General features: G+C 50.2%; 1 protein-coding gene across 7 annotated transcripts in view; it reads left to right on the top strand.

Annotated features, from left to right (window-relative positions):
* Nucleotides 1–15,627, top strand: part of znf609a (zinc finger protein 609a) — an 86,643-nt gene extending 71,016 nt beyond the window's left edge. For 6 of the 7 annotated variants that reach the window (XM_047033185.1, XM_047033184.1, XM_047033189.1 and 3 more), the window contains 6 exons: nt 4,729–4,816; nt 10,152–12,492; nt 12,640–13,048; nt 13,190–13,522; nt 13,813–13,891; nt 14,171–15,627. In XM_047033185.1, the coding sequence (XP_046889141.1) occupies nt 4,729–4,816; nt 10,152–12,492; nt 12,640–13,048; nt 13,190–13,522; nt 13,813–13,886 (3,245 nt within the window). In that variant the 3' untranslated portion in view covers nt 13,887–13,891; nt 14,171–15,627. The remainder of the gene's footprint in view (nt 1–4,728; nt 4,817–10,151; nt 12,493–12,639; nt 13,049–13,189; nt 13,523–13,812; nt 13,892–14,170) is intronic. The other variant, XM_047033186.1, reaches the window with a different exon arrangement.
* Nucleotides 15,628–21,151: the final 5,524 nt, after the last annotated feature.

Here is a 21,151-nt window from a genome sequence, read left to right as displayed (position 1 = left end):
CTCCTTGGTCTGGTGTGGAGATGACTTCCTCCTTGGTCTGGTGTGGAGATGACTTCCTCCTTGGTCTGGTGTGGAGATGACTTCCTCCTCCAGCCTGGTGTGGAGATGACTTCCTCCTTGGTCTGGTGTGGAGATGACTTCCTCAGTGTTTCCCACACATAGACTAATTTGTGGCGGTGCGCCACAGAATCAACACCGGCCGCCACACATTGCGTTTCGTAAAACATTTTTTTTTATCGCTATTTAGGTTAAAACACGCAGCGTATTCGCTCAGCTGCATTTCCTTTCCCCTGCTCTCCCTCCGTCTCTCTGTCACTCATGCGTCTTTCTCACATATGCACACAGTCACAACGTCAGCACACGTTAGCAACAATGCATACATATGCCGTTCTAGTAAGACCGACAGCTATATCAGCGAGCCTTCAGCATTAGTGCCGTACCTAAAAGTCGAGGAAAGTTGAGGCTACTTTTCGCTTGGTACCTTACTCACATTTACATTTTGTCATTTAGCAGACGCTCTTATCCAGAGCGACTTACAGTACTCAAAGTTTCCCCTTCGTTCTTTTGGTGAGAAGTCTCAAGAGCTAGCTACTTACCAGGCGTCATGGAGCCGACCAGTTAAATAGTTGTTTAGCACTAGCGTTGCAACATGCATAATGCAGAAATGATATGTTAGTTGTTGTTAATTTTGTGAAGGTGTGAATCATTTCGGATTAATATTTAATGTAAGAAATTATTAACAAATTAACTGTGTAACGAATTATTAACGAAGGAATTATTACGCCCCCCCCCCCCCGGTCTGACAACCCCCACCCCTCCCCGCCACAATTAGATTTCTAATCTATGAAAAACACTGCTTCCTCCTTGGTCTGGTGTGGAAATGACTTCCTCCTTGGTCTGGTGTGGAGATGACTTCCTCCTCGGTCTGAGCTCATATCGACCGGCTAGCTCTTGACATTGACACCCGTCAGGAATTTCACCAAAATGTGGATGTTGAGCTAATACAAATAGAAAACATTGTCACATCATTGTACTTTAACATGTACACCTATATCAAAACATTTTGGCCTTAAAATACAATAGTAATATGTAAAAATGACTAAATGTTAGGCTTTTTTCTTTTTCTCTTTTTGGCAGTTACATTAGCCCTGTGTTTCCCATGATCGGACATTCAGCCACTTTCAGTAGAGTCATGTCAAGTTTGATGATGATGTGCAACACATGGAGCTATTACACACCAGGGCTGTCTCCGACTTAGTCTTTGGTCGACTAAGACTCGACTAAACACTTCTGAAAATCAACTAATCTAAAAACCTTTTCCTCAAAACATTTTGTGTGATAGTTTACCTCACTGTTTAAAGGTATAATTTGAAAGAAATACATATGTAGAAAGGGTGATTGACAACTAGACAAACATAAAGGTACAAAGATTTTCCCCGATCTGACTCAATGTAGAGCTAGCTGCTGGACAATCCATATTCAGACGCTATAAAATTAGCTATTACTAATAATATGCCTCATGTCACCAGTCCTGTTGGTACTGAATGCCGATATAATAAAACATGCCTGAGTGTTTGCATGCATTAGAGAAGTAGGCAACTTACAGTTTTCAAGTGGTACATCACCATGAGTCCAATGGTAGAGTTCACCATGAGGGGTTTGTAATGGGCTCTGGAATGGTAGAGTCCACCATGAGGGGTTTGTAATGGGCTCTGGAATGGTAGAGTCCGCCATGAGGGGTTTGTAATGGGCTCTGGAATGGTAGAGTCCACCATGAGGGGTTTGTAATGGGCTCTGGAATGGTAGAGTCCACCATGAGGGGTTTATATTGGGCTCTGGAATGGTAGAGTCCACCATGAGGGTTTGTAATGGGCTCTGGAATGGTAGAGTCCACCATGAGGGTTTGTAATGGGCTCTGGAATGGTAGAGTCCACCATGAGGGGTTTGTAATGGGCTCTGGAATGGTAGAGTCCACCATGAGGGGTTTGTAATGGGCTCTGGAATGGTAGAGTCCACCATGAGGGTTTGTAATGGGCTCTGGAATGGTAGAGTCCACCATGAGGGGTTTGTAATGGGCTCTGGAATGGTAGAGTCCACCATGAGGGGTTTGTATTGGGCTCTGGAATGGTAGAGTCCACCATGAGGGGTTTGTAATGGGCTCTGGAATGGTAGAGTCCACCATGAGGGGTTTGTAATGGGCTCTGGAATGTCCAAAGATTGTAGAGATGTGGTAAAAATATGGTAGAGATGATCTAGTGAAGCCTGCTGCCCCCTAGTGTCCACAACACCAAACAAGAGCCTGCAGCGTCCTCCCTCCTCCTGTGTGCGTGTCAGAGATGTTCACAAGTCAATTTTTGGAAGTCAAGTCTCAAGTCTTTGAGCTCGAGTTCAAGTCAAGTCTCAAGTCTTTAACCAGGAGGTCAAGTCTCTGGCCATCTGATCTGTCCCTAATGCTGGGGCCACACCGCAGGATAATCGGGCCGATTTCGGCCCTTCCGACAATCCTAGGTAACATATATCCCGATTATCTTGATGGTTCCGCAGATTATTTTATCAGATGTTCCCTTGGTGTGAGGTGTGTTAAGAGTGACCACACACTGTAGGAGCAAAACAGCTAAATCCTCATGTTTGAGGCCCCTCGCAGTTTGAAAATCTTATAAGATTAAAACAATCGTTTAGTGTGTCCCCAGCATAACACTGTATTGTTCAATCTTATGAATTCAAAGCATGTCCTGTCAGTTGTAGGATAACTGTATGGGGCCTGCTGCAATGCAATCTGAAGAAACACAAATTAAAAACTGTTTCAATTTCATAACTGTATTTTTCAACATTTTGGTATCTGCACCAAGTAATACATGTTTGTCTGTGTTACTAACTGGCTGTAAAGCCCAACCGCATCATGCAACTTTTTCACATGTTTGAGAGAAACATCTGTATTGAAAGTTAATACACCAACTATTTCTGAAATAAAATGTGGGCACTGCAGCTAACATACAACTATAAAGATAAAATTTGCCTGTTCCCAGCATTAGCACAACACTTTGCGATGGTTAGCTTGTTACATGTGATGATATATGCTAAATTTAACGTCTCTTTCACATTAGCAAGTGACTAACCCTGACCCCTGACCTATCTGGGTGGATAGGGTTGACCCTGACCCCTGACCTATCTGTGTGCATTTTGAGATGCCTGATGAAGTTTGACGTTGTTGATCCGGTATCATTTATCTTGGTGCCACACACCTTGCATGTAGCTGTTTGCTTACTGCCACTGTTTACCAAGTTATTGAAAGAAAAACTACTGACCGGCCCTATTCCGGGAGGCCTGGTGTCACCATCTTCAATGCATGTTGTGATATGTGAGTGCGCGCACATGATCGCATAGCGCATGCAGTAGCACATGTAGGCATAGCGTATGCAGTACCACATGATGACATAGTGCATGCAGTAGCACATGATGACATAGCGCATGCAGTACCACATGATGACATAGCGCATGCAGTAGCACATGATGACATAGAGCATGCAGTAGCACATGATGACATAGAGCATGCAGTACCACATGATGACATAGCGCCTGCAGTAGCACATGATGACATAGCGCATGCAGTAGCACATGATGACATAGAGCATGCAGTAGCACATGATGACATAGAGCATGCAGTAGCACATGATGACATAGCGCATGCAGTACCACATGATGACATAGAGCATGCAGTACCACATGATGACATAGAGCATGCAGTAGCACATGATGACATAGAGCATGCAGTAGCACATGATGGTATAGCGCATGCAGTAGCACATGATGACATAGAGCATGCAGTAGCACATGATGGCATAGAGCATGCAGTAGCACATGATGACATAGAGCATGCAGTAGCACATGATGGCATAGCGCATGCAGTACCACATGATGACATAGCGCATGCAGTAGCACATGATGACATAGAGCATGCAGTACCACATGATGGCATAGCGCATGCAGTAGCACATGATGACATAGCGCATGCAGTACCACATGATGGCATAGAGCATGCAGTAGCACATGATGGCATAGAGCATGCAGTACCACATGATGGTATAGCGCATGCAGTAGCACATGATGACATAGAGCATGCAGTAGCACATGATGACATAGCGCATGCAGTACCACATGATGGCATAGAGCATGCAGTAGCACATGATGACATAGCGCATGCAGTACCACATGATGGCATAGAGCATGCAGTAGCACATGATGACATAGAGCATGCAGTAGCACATGATGGTATAGAGCATGCAGTAGCACATGATGACATAGCGCATGCAGTAGCCCCTGATGGCAAAGGGCAGGGGACATGCAGTTCGTCATACGTTTCCCCAACGGATATGCGCCAATAAAGGAAAATAGTGCGTACGTGTGCGCGTGTGCGTGTATCAGCCTTAGTGTGGGAAGGAAAGCCAGAACTCTGACGGCTGAGATGCCATCTAATTTCAGATTGACACACATTTGTACCCTGTTATTTCAGGGGTGTTAAAGATCAGGCCAATTAATGTATTGCCATGACTTCACTTTAAAATGCAATATGCTCTCTTGTGCAAATGACATGAAAGAAAACAGCGTATTCCGTACATTAGGTTTGGTGTATATGCCAAGCTGTTTACAGGGTTATGAAGATGTTATGGTTACTGTAGTCATGTGTTAGTAGTTACTGATCAGTGTCTCTCGCCCCCCTCCCTCCCTCAGGCATGCTGGTGGTGAATGTGACCTGGAGGAATAAGACGTATGTGGGAACTCTCCTGGACTGCACACGACACGACTGGGCGCCCCCAAGGTAAACACTCTAATACAGGCACACACACACTAACACAGGCACACACACTAACACAGGCGCACACACACTAACACAGGCACACACACACACACTAACACAGGCGCGCACACACACACACACTAACACACACACTGAGGGACCTATTTTAACGATCTGAAATGCAAGTATCAAAAAGCAAAGCGCAAGAAACTTTGTGGGCGGGACTCCGGCGCTGTTGCTATTTTGCCGGTGGGATAAATGACTTTGCGCCTGGCGTAAATCTAAAATGGGTTGGTCCGAAGTAGTTAAATTACTCATGGGTGTGGTTTGGGCGTAACGTGCAGGAAACCAATCAGAGCGTCATCTCACATTCCCTTTAAGAGCACCGCTTGTTCCATGGCGGATTGCTATTATAACGGCGGATTGGCCAGGCGCACGCCAGGAGCGGTTCACAGCCGAGGAGACCGACGTTCTCGTCAGGGCCGTAAAAGATAAAGTGACATTGTATGGGAAAGGCAGAGCAGTTTTCTCATTGCACTAAGTTGCCCACTCATGCTGCTCATTCAAATTCTTATTTTTATATATATATTTTATATTTTGAATTGTTGTATTTTTTTATTACTTTAACTATTGTACTGTTTTTTAACTTAATTTAAGACCCGTATATGTTTATTGTTTGCACCTTCCTGCCACAGTAAATTCTGTGTGTAACATAGGTTACATGTAGCCTGACGTTGTCATACTCATAATTCTAGTCAGAATCTGAGAGTCTGAGAACTCTCCGTTGGGCTTTGACTACAGGGCGTGTTTCAAACGAGCCTGGAAAACAAATGCCTCTTCGCTCAATTGGATAGACCTACAACCAATCAGAGCAACAGAGTATGTGACGTATGTTAAGCACCGCATAGTTGTTGTCAACAGAACTAAACTACAAGCAGACTTGAAGTATGCTTGAAGAATGAATACAAACGATTTTTGCCGGTGTTGTAAAATTAATTTAAGGGTAGGGAGAGTACTTGTTCACACGGTCAACCTTTTTGAGCGAAACAATAAAGGGCAATGCATATACGAAGTTCTCCGTTTAGGATTACAACTCCATCGGGGCCAGCTGATAAATTAAACTTTTACCGAATCCCGTAGGAAGGACGGCAAAAACATATTTTCCATCGACAAATGCCTTGATTGCGTCTCTCTGTTCCTCTTTCAAAATTAATGCGCTGTCGATGTCTTCTAAAACAGACTCGATGGCAGTATCATAACATCCCAGATCTCCAGCGGTAGCCATGTTTGTTCAAAACGATTTCAACTTAAGCGCTCTTTTGTGACGTGGGTGATCACGTTACTGTTGATCATCTGTCCATCATCGTATAAAGCCCGCCCTGGCAATTTAATTGGTTCGCCCAGGTTCTGGTTTTCTGTAGTTGGTCCCCAATACGAGTAGCCTGACGTTGTCATACTCATAATTCTAGTCAGAATATGAGTCTGAGAACTCTCCGTTGGGCTTTGACTACAGGGCGTGTTTCAAACGAGGCTGGAAAACAAATGCCTCTTCGCTCAATTGGATAGATCTACAACCAATCACAGCAACAGAGTATGTTACGTATGTTAAGCACCGCATAGTTGTTGTCAACAGAACTAAACTACAAGCAGACTTGAAGTATGCTTGAAGAATGAATACAAACGATTTTTGCCGGTGTTGTAAAATTAATTTAAGGGTAGGGAGAGTACTTGTTCACACGGTCAACCTTTTTGAGCGAAACAATAAAGGGCAATGCATATACGAAGTTCTCCGTTTAGGATTACAACTCCATCGGGGCCAGCTGATAAATTAAACTTTTACCAAATCCCGTAGGAAGGACGGCAAAAACATATTTACCATCGACAAATGCCTTGATTGCGTCTCTCTGTTCCTCTTTCAAAATGAATGCGCTGTCGATGTCTTCTAAAACAGACTCGATGGCAGTATCATAACATCCCAGATCTCCAGCGGTAGCCATGTTTGTTCAAAATGAATTCAACTTAAGCGGTCTTTTGTGACGTGGGTGATTACGTTACTGTTGATCATCTGTCCATCATCGTATAAAGCCCGCCCTGGCAATTTAATTGGTTCGCCCAGATTCTGGTTTTCTGTAGTTGGTCCCCAATACGAGACCCTCCAGACCCAACTTCCCGACCAAATTTTTTTGGGGCGGGGAGAAGTTGGGCTGGCAGCCAGGCTACAATACGAGACCCTCCAGACCCAACTTCCCGATAAAATTTTTTTGGGGGCGGGGAGAAGTTGGGCTGGCAGCCAGGCTAGGTTACATGGCCAATAAACCGAATTCTGATTCTGATGGAATCTTCGGTTCCGTTAAACAGGCGTGGGAGGAAATTGCCACAATTGTTACAAATCAAGTTCACATACATTGAGATTTATCATGAAAATCTTTTTATAATCATTGAAGAAATGTAACACTCCATAAATCAAAACAATGTAACGTAGTGTATCGTGGTTTGCTCGTTTAAGATTAGCAATACTTAATTTATAATAAAGTATAGTAGTTCTTGGGGGCACCACCTCTGATTCGTGAAAGGGACAGAGGAAACCTTGTTTAATAATATTGAATAATAGCACTCGTAATAATCAGTCTAATCTTAAGTAGGGAATTCTATGAAAGTAGAGCAGATCATATAACGTGAGAGATAAGCGAGTATTATACACAATGATTTATTTAAGAGAATGTAATTATAGTGAACACATACCAGACAAGTTATGGGTTAGTTGGGCTACAGCAGTACAGTAGGCTTAAATTCTAATGAGAGCGCACTACACAATGGCTGCGTAGAGCGCGTGTGGAGGGGGAGGGGAGAGAGAGAGTGAGAAAGAGGTACAGAGGAAGAGGCTTCTATAGTAACAATGGACGATCAATAGCAACTGACCTAACGATGGTCAAGTTAAATCATTTGTAAAATACAATCAAACATCAACAATTCAATCACAACATGCCAATATGTTACAAGTAAGAAATATTGCAAATCGCAGTTACTTTTGTCGGTTTGAAGAACGGAGTCAATGGTTCGTTATGTCCAACGAATAGGAAACGGAATCTCTCGTCAAAGTTCCGGGCACAAAGTGAATATGCAGGTTATGAGGTAAAGGTTAGAGAGTGACGCGTTCACCCCAAGTTAATCCTACGAACAAGCGGGGGTGATTGTACCTTTGTGGTTTTATACTCCAAAGAACAGGGGGTCATCCGTGTGAAGGTGACCTCTCTCATTGGTCAGTTACTTCCACCTGGGCGTCGTCTTGAGATCTGCCAGAGGTGTGAAGTGGCTGATAGTTTAAGTTCCATTATCTTAAATGTCCATGAAATGCTTAAACTTCAGAATAGAACAATACAACGTTCATAACTGGTTTTGTTAGTATGATACAATTATTTTGATATCAAGATTGACTGATTTAACTATATCTGAAGGGGAGTTATAATCAAACATCAATTAAACACGTTCTAGGTAAATGAGAAAAACACACATTATAACACATCGACTACTGTCATTGAATTATTGTCCATGAGCCATGTAGTCCTTGAGAAAAATGTTTGTAAATCCACTAAAGAAAGTTCTCCCTTATACTCCTTTGTCTGATACTGTGTGACCATGTGGTCTCTGTTCCTGACCCCATGCTGGGTCAGGGCTTTGAAGCGTCTACTTCTGGGAGATAAGGACAAAGAGGGAAGGACCCTTCCCCCTTTTCGGGGGTAGGAGAAAGGTGTGGATGGTACCAAGCTTTGTCTGTTGACTCTCTGCTACAGTAGCTTCGCAGAAAGAAGACCCTGGCCTGGCCAGCAGTGTGCACGGACCAAGCTTGCACCTTTAAAATAGCATCTGAATAACGCACCACTGACTTTAGACTACGTTTTTCCTGGTCAGTGGCGGAATTGTTTTTCTGAAACTGCAAAATAGCACCAGGGAACGTTTGTGCCGGAACACGCCTCCTTTTTTCGCTGAACCGCCCCGAAAGCGCAAAGTCATTCCCTAATTTACAGACGTGCGCCTGTGGAGGGAAAAGTCCGCTTTGCGTCGAGTGCAAACTGGGAATGATACTTGCGTCGTTGACAGTCAATTGCGCTGGGTGCACGATAGGGCCCTACAGAGAGACACACTAACACAGGCACACACACGCTAACACAGAGAGACACAGTCCAGAGATGATAGCATGCACAGACACAGCCAGACAGGGTGGTCTCGTGTCCCGATGGCCCTCGCAGCATGCTGGGCTTGGTACAGAGGAGGAGCACAGCTAGCTTCCTGCTGGCTGCTTATCCCCCTGACGCTGGGCTTTTGTGATGCTACATAGATGAGGAATTGATTTCTCCTCTCGTTCTCTCCTTCGCCATCGATCCCACAGAGATCCCCTTCAGTCACAGAGATCCCCTTCAGTCACAGAGATCCCCTTCAGTCACAGAGATCCCCTTCAGTCACAGAGATCCCCTACAGTCACAGAGATCCCCTACAATCACAGAGATCCTCTACAGTCACAGAGATCCCCTACAGTCACAGAGATCCCCTACAGTCACAGAGATCCCCTACAGTTCAACACTTTCACAAAGACGTGGCTGGCTGACTAGGTGACTGACTAGGTGGCTGACTAGGTGGCTGACTAGGTGGCTGACTAGGTGGCTGACTAGGTGGCTGACTAGGTGACTGACTAAGTGGCTGACAAGGTGACTGACTAGGTAGCTGACTAGGTGGCTGGCTAGGTGGCTGGCTGGCTAGGTGGCTGACTAGGTGGCTGACTAGGTGGCTGACTAGGTGGCTGACTAGGTGGTTGACTAGGTGACTGACTAGGTGGCTGACTAGGTGGCTGACTAGGTGACTGACTAGGTGGCTGACTAGGGGGCTGACTAGGTGGCTGACTAGGTGGCTGACTAGGTGACTGACTAGGTGGTTGACTAGGTGACTGACTAGGTGACTGACTAGGTGGCTGACTAGGTGGCTGACTAGGTGGCTGACTAGGTGGCTGGCTAGGTGGCTGGCTGGCTAGGTGGCTGGCTGACTAGGTGGCTGGTTGGCTAGGTGACTGGCTGATTAGGTGGCTGGCTGACTAGGTGTTGAGTGTTGTGGATGATCCACCAGAGAGAGGGGGAGCTGGGGAGGGACCAGGACTGTTCCTAGCGGCGTGTCTCTGCTAGCAGCCTCTCCACAGACACACCACTCATTCAGAGAGCTTTCAACTTGACCTCCCTTTTTTTCAACCCCCTTAGCAGTTAATACTTGGTGTTTACAAAGAGGCTACGCTTCCCTGCCAGGGCACCAGCTGTTGTGGAGAACAGTACAGTGAGGACAGTGTTCATGTTGTTTCATGGTCTCCCTCCAGGTTCTGTGAATCTCCTACCAGTGATCTGGAGATGAGGAGCGTCCGAGGTCGGGGGAAGAGGATGCGTCCAAACAGCAACACCCCCGTCAACGACAACAGCAACTCGTCTGACAACAAGGGCAGCAGCAGCAGCAAAACCCGCGCTGCCTCCAACAGCAAGGGCCGACGGGGGAGCCAGAACTCATGTGAGCGGCGCACGCCACCCAACAGCAACACGGAGGACGTGAAGGCCAGCCCCTCGTCGGCCAACAAGCGCAAGAACAAGCCTGCGTCCGACATGGAGCCCAACTCCAGCTCGGAGGACACCAAGGGCAGCAAGCGCATGCGCACCAACTCCAACAGCGGAGGAGTCCCGCTGCCCCCCCACGCCACCCTGCCTGTCCCCTCCATCAAGACAGAGCCCCCGCCCCCACCCCTGCTGGATCGCAACTGCCCCTCGCCGGTCCTCATCGACTGCCCCCACCCCAACTGCAACAAGAAGTACAAGCACATCAACGGCCTTAAGTACCACCAGGCCCGCGCCCACAACCACGACGACATCAAGCTGGACCTGGATGGGGACAGCGAGTACGGAGAGGACTCCACCCTCCACCCCGATCCCACAAACTGCAATGGAGCTTCAATCTCCCAGAAGGCCTGCCTGTCCCCCGCCCGCTCAGTCACGCCTAAGGGGCGGGGCTTTGAGGCCCAGAGCCCCTCCCCCGGGAAGTTGGGTCCCAAGCAGAGCAAGAAGAAGCCTGGCGAGGCCGAGGTGGACGCGGGGGGGGTGGCCATGGAGGGGTGTGAGGAGGGGCCATGCTTGACGGACGAGGCCAGTAACGATGATGTCGACGACAAGAAAGATAGGTCCAAGAAGGCGAGCAGTGGCTCCAAGGCTGACAAGCTGGCCCAGAAAGCTTTGAAGGCTCGGCCCATCGCCCCGGCCATACCTCCCCAGCAGCTGTACTCCCTACAGACCGCAGGCTTCCCCCCAACCGGCCCCGGGCACCCCCCCGCCATGGGCTCAGTGGTTCAGTCCATTCCCAAGAGCCCGCAACTGAAAGCCATCCAACCCAAGCCCTCCATACTAGGGGAGCCCTTGTCTGTGAACCCCACCCTGAGCGCGTCCAAGGACAAGAAGAAGAAAGAGAAGAAGAAGAAGGAAGGGGGGAAGGAGGGGGACAGCCCCAAGGGGCCGGTGAGAGGAGGGAAGCCGGAGGAGGGGAAGAGTCCGTACTCTGAGTCGTCTGACCCGGGCAGCAGGAGTGACGGGCTTCTGAATGGCTCGTCGGACCCACACCAGAGCAGGCTGGCCAGCATCAAGGCAGAGGCCGACAAGATCTACAGCTTCTCGGACAATGCCCCCAGTCCCTCCATCGGCGTGGCCAGCCGCATCGAGAGCGGTGGCCTGGCCACGCCCATCAACGTGGTCACGCAGAACGGAGCCGACAGCTCCTCCGTGAAGACCAACAGCCCCGCCTACTCTGACATCTCGGACGCCGGCGAAGACGGCGAGGGTCGGGTGGAGGGCGTCAAGGGCATCAAGTCTGAGGAGCACTCTGTCCGGGATGGAGCCAAGAAGGCCCTGTTCACCTCCCAGGCCCCCAGCAAGGACTCCCCCTACTACCCCGGCTACGATGCCTACTACTCCCCCAACTACACCAACCCCAGCCCGGGCGTGTCTGCCTCGGCACCCCTCCAGGAGGGGGCCCCGGTGAAGGTGAAGAAAGAGGAGGACCAGGAGCCGGCGGAGGAGAAGGTGAAGGTGGAGCACCAGGAGGATCGCAAGCCTGAGCTGGGTCCTCTGGGGCAGCAGCAGACCTCTGTCATTCAGCAGCGCTCCAACATGTACATGCAGCCTCTCTACTACAACCAGTACGCCTATGTACCTCCGTACACCTACCACCCTGCAGACCAGGCCTACCACAACCATCTGATGAACACCAACCCGGCCTACCGGCAGCAGTATGAGGAGCGCCACCGCCAGGCAGCCGAGCAGCACCGCAGCGCCGCCGAGAAGAAGGCGGAAGGCTCTGGGAAGGAGCGTGACGGCTCTGGGAAGGGGGAGGACTGGAAGCACAAAGCCTCGGTTCCCCCCACGCTCTCCAAAGCCCCCAGTCTCACGGACCTGGGGAAGGGGGGGCCGCCGCAGGGCAAGCCCAAGGAGCCCAGCTCCTCGTCCTCAGAGCAGGCCCAGTCGGTGATCATGCCCAAGGGGGAGGACGCCAAGACGCCCGGTCAGCAGGCGGAGGGGCTGAAGATGAAGCTGAACGAAGGAGGGCATCATGGGAAGGATGAGCCCAAGGCTGGCATGGAGTCAGGGAGGCCGTCCGCTATGGAGCAGGCCATGTGGTACCGACAGGTAGGTAGAACTTCACCCGACACCAGATACTATCACAAGATCTTGACTGTGTTGATTGAATGTGTAGAAGTGTTCCTGTGTAAATGAATAATAATAATGTTATATTGGCTGTAACTAATGTTGGCTGGGTCTTGCTCCTCTGTCCAGGAGCCTGACTCTCGGCTGTGGCCCTATGTCTACCCTAACAAGTACCCTACCGAGGCGCAGAAAGCTCAGGAGGAGGAGAGGTGGAAGGAGGAACGCGAGCGGGACCGAGAGAGGGACCGGGACCGGGAGAGGGACAGGAAGGGCAAAGAGGACCGGGCGCGGCCCAAAGACGGCACCCATAAAGAGGAGAGCAAGGAGGGGGCGGAGCCCCGGCCCTCGGCCCCTGAGGAGCACCGGCCTCTGGGGAAGGAGCAGCGCGGCGCCACCCACATGCAGTTCTCCTCGCCGCTGGCCCAGCACCAGTCCTACGTGCCCTACCTGCATGGGGCCTACGCCTACAGCCAGGGCTACGACCCCGGACACCCAGGCTACCGGGGCATGCCCTCGGTCATGATGCAGAACTACCCCGGTAAGAGACGTCAACCTAGCCTACCTGGAATCCATATGTTATCCTATAAGTGTTTTGGAGTGACAGCATGTTGTAGGTTTCCCAGTGTTGTTGTCAGGTGTGACGAACGAGGCCTTGTTGTAACCCTCCTGTCCCCCCCAGGGTCGTACCTGGCGGCTGGCTACTCCTTCTCCCCCTACGGCAGCAAGATGGGTCCTGGGGAGGAGGGCGGGGAGAAGGCGGCCCGCGCCAGTCCCACCGTCAGCAAGGCCTCCTCAGAGTCCAAGGCCCTGGACATCCTACACCAGCACGCCAGCCAGTACAAGAGCAAGTCCCCCACCGTCAGCGAGAAGACGGGCCACGAGCGTGAGCGGGGGAATGGGGAACGAGAGATGGACCGGCCGCGCTCTTCTCCCTCGCAGCGCATCATGCCGTCCCATCACCACCTGGGCTACCCCCTGCTGCCTGGACAGTACGACCTGTCCTACGCTACAGGTCAGTCTGCTCACACACACACCTAACACACACACACCCTGACACACACTTACACACTCCCAGAAACACACTTACACACACTTACTTTTCCTACCAATACAGATAATCCCTTCAGCTCTGACCACCTAAATCTGCTGTGTTTATTCTGATCCTTGATCATCTGCTGTAATTTCTATATGCTGTATTTGTGCATCGCTTTGGATAAAAGCTGAATAAAGTTTCAGATGTAATGTCTCGTCCCTCACACCTGCCGTGACGGACGGTGACGTCCCCACTGTCTCCTCCCCCAGGTCTGTCCTCGTCGGCCATCGTGGCTAGCCAGCAGGCCTCCGCCCCCTCCATGTACCCTCCTCCTAGGAGGTGAGGACGGTAAGACAACCTCTTCAGCAGCAGCCTCAGTGTGTCCAGTCACGTCCCTCAGCATGTTAACACAGCCTGAGTAACACACACACTCTCAACCTGTCAGCAGTCGTACTGCATATGAACCAGCTGCATCATGTGATGCCACCCTCTTAACCCTGCAGTCGCCTGCCCTCTAGTGGTCACTGTGATGATTGTGTTTAATGGGAGGTTTGATAAAGCAGCACTGATTGTATAGTGTTCTTTGTCATCACTGGGTGGCCTAATGATGCCTCTCTGTCCCTGCAGGGAGCCGGCCTCGTCCCTGGCCTTGCCTGGAACCATGTGACTGGATCACATGATCAAGTGTGCGGAGCTGTGATCGTTGGACATCAGTTGACGGTGTTTGTTTGTGTTTAGTTTCCTCTGCCTGAATGTTCTTGCGGCGGGTTCTCCCAGCCCCCCAGTTGGCCGCTCCCTCCCCGGCCCTGCTGAGGCTCCTGGACCAGGGGGTCAGGCAGGGAGGCTGGGACTGAGGCTCCTGGACCAGGGGGTCAGGCAGGGAGGCTGGGACTGAGGCTCCTGGACCAGGGGGTCAGGCAGGGAGGCTGGGACTGAGGCTCCTGGACCAGGAGGCCAGGCATGGAGGCTGGGACTGAGGCTCCTGGACCAGGGGGTCAGGCAGGGAAGGAGGTCAGACAGACTGGGTAGCCCTGAAACCACACACTTTTCAGATGACCCTTTTTGTTTGGTTTTGTGTTTAGTTGTTGTTGTCTGAGCCAGACTTAGAGGAGAGAGGAGCAGGTTGTGGTGTGGCCGTCCTCCTGCCTCTCCTCTCCTCTCTGGGCTCTCTATGCAAGCAGACGCTGCTCATCACGTACCCACACACCGGCCGCATCAACCTCACCCAGGAGAGGACCCTTCCACTTCCTGTTTCATCTGTTTTTGTATTGTTGTTGTGAGATGTTATTATCCACCTACTTGAGTTCCGAGACGATATCCACATTTGGGGTTTTGTACATGGCTTTAGTTGTAGTTGTTGCTTAGCAACAGCCTTCACGCTTTCTGTTTTATGTTGTTTATTTTGTATTCTTCCTCTTTTACCAACCTGGCCACGGGCCCACCCTGCTTCGACGATGACTCTCCCTCACGCCCTCCAATACTACACCCCCTCCTGCAGCCCCAGCCGCAGCCAGGGAACGATGCTGCTCCTTCCCCAGTACGGGGCAGTACAGAGTAGCAGGGCTCAGCCGGGGCCTGGCTGGGTGAGGATCTCTACCTGGAGGTACTAGGCTCAGACAGGAGGAGAAGATTACCCATGCGCCCTGCAACAAGCCGGGCTCTAGGACCGTGGGGGGCAGGACGCTCAGGGGTCGCCTCTGGAGTTGCTGACTGCAGAAGCGGACAGGGGGGGCGTGTGGTCGGCGGTGTGGTGAGACTCTGGGGCCCTGAGGGCCAGGGGCAGGGACAGTGTACACCCAGGACTGCAGCTGTGTGTCTGGGGCCTGCTGGGAGACACGCAGGGACATGGGGAGGCTGTTCTGGGAGGATTGGCCGCCTGCCGTCCCCCGAGGGAGAGACTCAGCCATGCTTTTATATTTATTCTGACTCTGCTGTCACAGAGTTTTGATTTTTGGCAGGACAGTCTGCAGTCAAGCCTCGTTAGATAGCCTGCCAGTGTCTGCTATACGCTCTCCTCCCTCCTGTCTCACTCCTCCCTCCTGTCTCACTCCTCCCTCCCTCTCTCCTCTCTCCTCCTCCTCCCTCTCTCCTTCCTCCTCCCTCTCTCCTCCCTCTCTCCTCCTCCCTCCCTCCTTCCTCTCTTCTCTCTCCTCCCTCCTCCCTCTCTCCTCCTCCCTCCCTCCTTCCTCTCTTCTCTCTCCTCCCTCTCTCCTCCCTCTCTCCTCCCTCTCTCCTCCCTCTCTCCTCCCTCTCTCTTCCCTCCTCCCTCTCTCTTCCCTCCCTCCTCCCTCTCTCCTCCTCCCTCCTTCCTCTCTTCTCTCTCCTCCCTCTCTCTTCCCTCCCTCCTCCCTCTCTCCTCCCTCTCTCCTCCCTCTCTCCTCCCTCTCTTCCCTCTCTCCTCCCTCTCTCTTCCCTCCTCCCTCTCTCCTCCCTCCTCCCTCTCTCCTCCCTCCCTCCTCCCTCTCTCCTCCCTCTCTCCTCCCTCTCTCTTCCCTCCTCCCTCTCTCTTCTCTCTCCTCCCTCTCTCCTCCCTCTCTCTTCCTCCCTCCCTCCTCCCTCTGGTTGGGGAGTGTCTACATGGTGGAGGAGAGCATTAGAGTGGCCCAGGCAGCATCCTGTTCACACAGTAGAGCAAGCCGGACTCTGGACAACCCTCCTTTCAGCCCCCTCTCTCCCCGCCTCTCTCCCCACCTCTACCCCGCCTCCCCGCCTCTCTAACACACACTCACTATGTGGTTTCTGTATATATTGTACAGAGGAATTATTTTAAAAAAGGTTGATGGATGCTATTGGAAATTTTCCTACTCTTTCTTTTCTTCTGTGTCTGTTAGCTTTCTCTTCTTTTCTACCATTGTTGATATAATATGAAAACCTGTAGCTGGTTGTAACGGCTTTATAATTGAATTGTTGTGATTCTTCCCCTCCTGCTCCCTCTTCACCCCTCGACGTACGCTCCAACGCTCCCTGCGCCTCTTAGCAACCTGCCAACACACCTGCTCACTCCATCCCAACAGAGATCACTCATTTTCTTTACTTAATGGTTTTTATTCCCAAGAGATGCAAGACGTTGTCTTGGGTTAGACGAGAGTGGGATCTGGTTAGAGTGGTAGGATCTGGTTAGAGTGGTTTGGCCGATGGTGCACCAAATGGGTGATTCTAACCACAAGCCTCCCTAAGGAACATAAGCAGGTCAGTTAACATTTTGAACATTTCTAAGGAACCCAGATCTGTCCAGGAAGTCCAGAGACTGTTGGGGTCTCTGCTTACTCAGTCTGTCCCCTCTGATAGACAGGTTCTTACTCAGTCTGTCCCCTCTGATAGACAGGTTCTTACTCAGTCTGTCCCCTCTGATAGACAGGTTCTTACTCAGTCTGTCCCCTCTGATAGACAGGTTCTTACTCAGTCTGTCCCGTCTGTGGGCAGGTGTCTTAATCAGACAAGGTTAGTTTGTATTATCTGCTTGACCCAGTTCAACTCACCCTGTGTCTCACCTGTTTCTCCTCTGTAATTATGTCAGTTCATGTTCCTGGTGTGTGAATGTTGTTAAAGGTGGGCTGGTTCATTTCTCACCTCTGCTGTTGACGCTCTGCAGAGTTCCAGAGCTGTTCAAATTATTTCCGTGAAGTTGGGGAAAACACAAAGTTTGATAACAAGACAATAATATTAATAATGTCATTTATATCTGTTCTGTTCATCGTCTCATAGTTTAAAACCAGTTGCCCTGTGCTGATGGCAAGTTCTTCAACGTGAGGGAAGCGCTTGATTTTATTTTATTTTGGTAAAAGATTTTAGTTGTGTTTAGTCCACACAGCCAACAGGACGTCAGCTCTCAGGCTGTCCTCACCAGGAGCGGATGATGTCATGTAGGGTTTCCTGTTCCTGTTATTCCCTCCTGACCCCTCCCCATCCTGACCCCTCCCCTTCCTGCCCCCTCCCCTTCCTGACCCCTCCCCTTCCTGACCCCTCCCCATCCTGACCCCTCCCCATCCTGACCCCTCCCCATCCTGACCCCTGCCCTCCCGGATGCCTCCCCATCCTGACCCCTGCCCTCCTGACCCCTCCCCATCCTGACCCCTCCCCTTCCTGACCCCTTCCTGACCCCTCCCCATCCTGACCCCTTCCTGACCCCTCCCCATCCTGACCCCTCCCCATCCTGACCCCTGCCCTCCCGGACCCCTCCCTATCCTGACCCCTGCCCTCCTGACCCCTCCCCTTCCTGACCCCTCCCCATCCTAACCTTTTCCTGACCCCTCCCTCTTCCTGACCCCTTCCTCTTCCTGACCCTGCCCTCTTCCTGACCCCTCCTTCTTCCTGACCACGCCCTCTTCCTGACCCTGCCCTCTCCCTGACCCCTTCCTCTTCCTGACCCCTCCTTCTTCCTGACCCCTCCTTCTTCCTGACCACGCCCTCTTCCTGACCCTGCCCTCTTCCTGACCCCTCCCTCTTCCTGACCCTGCCCTCTTCCTGACCCCTCCCTCTTCCTGACCCCTCCTTCTTCCTGACCCCTTCCTCTTCCTGACCCCTCCTTCTTCCTGACCCCGCCCTCTTCCTGACCACGCCCTCTTCCTGACCCCTCCCTCTTCCTGACCACGCCCTCTTCCTGACCCCTCCCTCCTCTTGACCCCTCCCTCTTCCTGACCACGCCCTCTTCCTGACCACGCCCTCTTCCTGACCACGCCCTCTTCCTGACCACGCCCTCTTCCTGATTCCTGACCACGCCCTCTTCCTGACCACGCCCTCTTCCTGACCACGCCCTCTTCCTGACCCCTCCTTCTTCCTGACCACGCCCTCTTCCTGACCCCTCCCTCCTCTTGACCCCTCCCTCTTCCTGACCACGCCCTCTTCCTGACCACGCCCTCTTCCTGACCACGCCCTCTTCCTGACCACGCCCTCTTCCTGACCACGCCTTCTTCCTGACCACGCCCTCTTCCTGACCTCTCCTTCTTCCTGACCCCTTCCTCTTCCTGACCCCTCCTTCTTCCTGACCCCGCCCTCTTCCTGACCCCTTCCTCTTCCTGACCCCTCCTTCTTCCTGACCCCGCCCTCTTCCTGACCACGCCCTCTTCCTGACCCCTCCCTCTTCCTGACCACGCCCTCTTCCTGACCACGCCCTCTTCCTGACCACGCCCTCCTCTTGACCCCTCCACCCCCACAACATCTCTCTCGGCACTAGTGCCATAGTCAGTATCAGTCATCGGTACTTGAAATAAAAATGTTTACAGCTTTTGTTTTTTGTTTTTATTGCTATGTTTTCTTTGGACCCCAACCCTCATGTTTGGACTCCCCCCCCCCCAGGGTTTCTCTTATGTAAAGTGTACATTGCCACATTTCTTTTTTTATACAATACTGTAACTTGCCTTTGTACATTTAGGCAAAAAATAAATCTTTTTATGAGACAATCAATCAGTTTTCCTGTCATCTCGTTTTCATATTGTACTAAAATGTTGAAAGTCAATATAGGCAATTACTACCAAGACACTTTATTACTATTTGCAGTCTTACATATCGTATTTATTGTAGATTATGACAATATATTACGTTTTTTAACTTTTTACTGTTAAAGTCCATTTTTTTGTTTACGAATTAAATTGTAATATCTATAATTGACCACACGGGGGCTATGTCTTACAGCAGAGTGGTTCAACCTAACCTTCTCCCTCACAAACACGGATGTGTTTTGCGGCGCCTGAAATGGACAGTGTTAGTGAGTAGAATAATTGGTAAATCATTGATGCAATTGAACTATTCAGAACATTAATCTGTTATTTAAGTAACCCAATCGAGCCCTGTAAACGTTTCAAAAGGACTTTGCCGTTTACAGTCGTGTGTACCCTTATGAGGTATGTGGGTCACAATGTGTTTATTTTATTTTGTCCAGTAAAGAGGATTTGCCAATACTCTACTGGGCACCTTGACAGCTTTTAGAGAACTCGGGTAAGCAGCCTGGCTGGAAATAAAAGCGCCATACAAACCTGCCTCTCCGAAATGGTTGCTATGGAAACACCGCGTGAAATGAGGGGATAAAAGGGGAGTCTTGTCTGGGCCTGATTGACAATCCTGCAGCAGGGACGCGCAGGCGCGGTGCTGGGATGAGTACTACTGTACAGGTCCTTCTCAAAAAATTAGCATATTGTGATAAAGTTCATTATTTTCCATAATGTAATGATAAAAATTAAACTTTCATATATTTTAGATTCATTGCACACCAACTGAAATATTTCAGGTCTTTTATTGTTTTAATACTGATGATTTTGGCATACAGCTCATGAAAACCCCAAATTCCTATCTCAAAAAATTAGCATATCATGAAAAGGGTCTCTAAACGAGCTATTAACCTAATCATCTGAATCAACTAATTAACTCTAAACACCTGCAAAAGATTCCTGAGGCTTTTAAAAACTCCCAGCCTGTTTCATTACTCAAAACCGCAATCATGGGTAAGACTGCCGACCTGACTGCTGTCCAGAAGGCCATCATTGACACCCTCAAGCAAGAGGGTAAGACACAGAAAGAAATTTCTGAACAAATAGGCTGTTCCCAGAGTGCTGTATCAAGGCACCTCAGTGGGAAGTCTGTGGGAAGGAAAAAGTGTGGCAAAAAACGCTGCACAACGAGAAGAGGTGACCGGACCCTGAGGAAGATTGTGGAGAAGGACCGATTCCAGTCCTTGGGGGACCTGCGGAAGCAGTGGACTGAGTCTGGAGTAGAAACATCCAGAGCCACCGTGCACAGGCGTGTGCAGGAAATGGGCTACAGGTGCCGCATTCCCCAGGTCAAGCCACTTTTGAACCAGAAACAGCGGCAGAAGCGCCTGACCTGGGCTACAGAGAAGCAGCACTGGACTGTTGCTCAGTGGTCCAAAGTACTTTTTTCGGATGAAAGCAAATGCATATCATTCGGAAATCAAGGTGCCAGAGTCTGGAGGAAGACTGGGGAGAAGGAAATGCCAAAATGCCTGAAGTCCAGTGTCAAGTACCCACAGTCAGTGATGGTCTGGGGTGCCATGTCAGCTGCTGGTGTTGGTCCACTGTGTTTTATCAAGGGCAGGGTCAATGCAGCTAGCTATCAGGAGATTTTGGAGCACTTCATGCTTCCATCTGCTGAAAAGCTTTATGGAGATGAAGATTTCATTTTTCAGCACGACCTGTCACCTGCTCACAGTGCCAAAACCACTGGTAAATGGTTTACTGACCATGGTATTACTGTGCTCAATTGGCCTGCCAACTCTCCTGACCTGAACCCCATAGAGAATCTGTGGGATATTGTGAAGAGAAAGTTGAGAGACGCAAGACCCAACACTCTGGCTGAGCTTAAGGCCGCTATCGAAGCATCCTGGGCCTCCATAACACCTCAGCAGTGCCACAGGCTGATTGCCTCCATGCCACGCCGCATTGAAGCAGTCATTTCTGCAAAAGGATTCCCGACCAAGTATTGAGTACATAACTGAACATAATTATTTGAAGGTTGACTTTTTTTGTATTAAAAACACTTCTTTTATTGGTCGGATGAAATATGCTAATTTTTTTAGATGGAATTTGGGGTTTTCATGAGCTGTATGCCAAAATCATCAGTATTAAAACAATAAAAGACCTGAAATATTTCAGTTGG

This window comes from Hypomesus transpacificus, chromosome 14, assembly GCF_021917145.1.
Source record: "Hypomesus transpacificus isolate Combined female chromosome 14, fHypTra1, whole genome shotgun sequence".
In the NCBI taxonomy this organism is placed as follows: domain Eukaryota; kingdom Metazoa; phylum Chordata; class Actinopteri; order Osmeriformes; family Osmeridae; genus Hypomesus; species Hypomesus transpacificus.
This window is presented reverse-complemented; position numbering and strand designations above follow the sequence as displayed.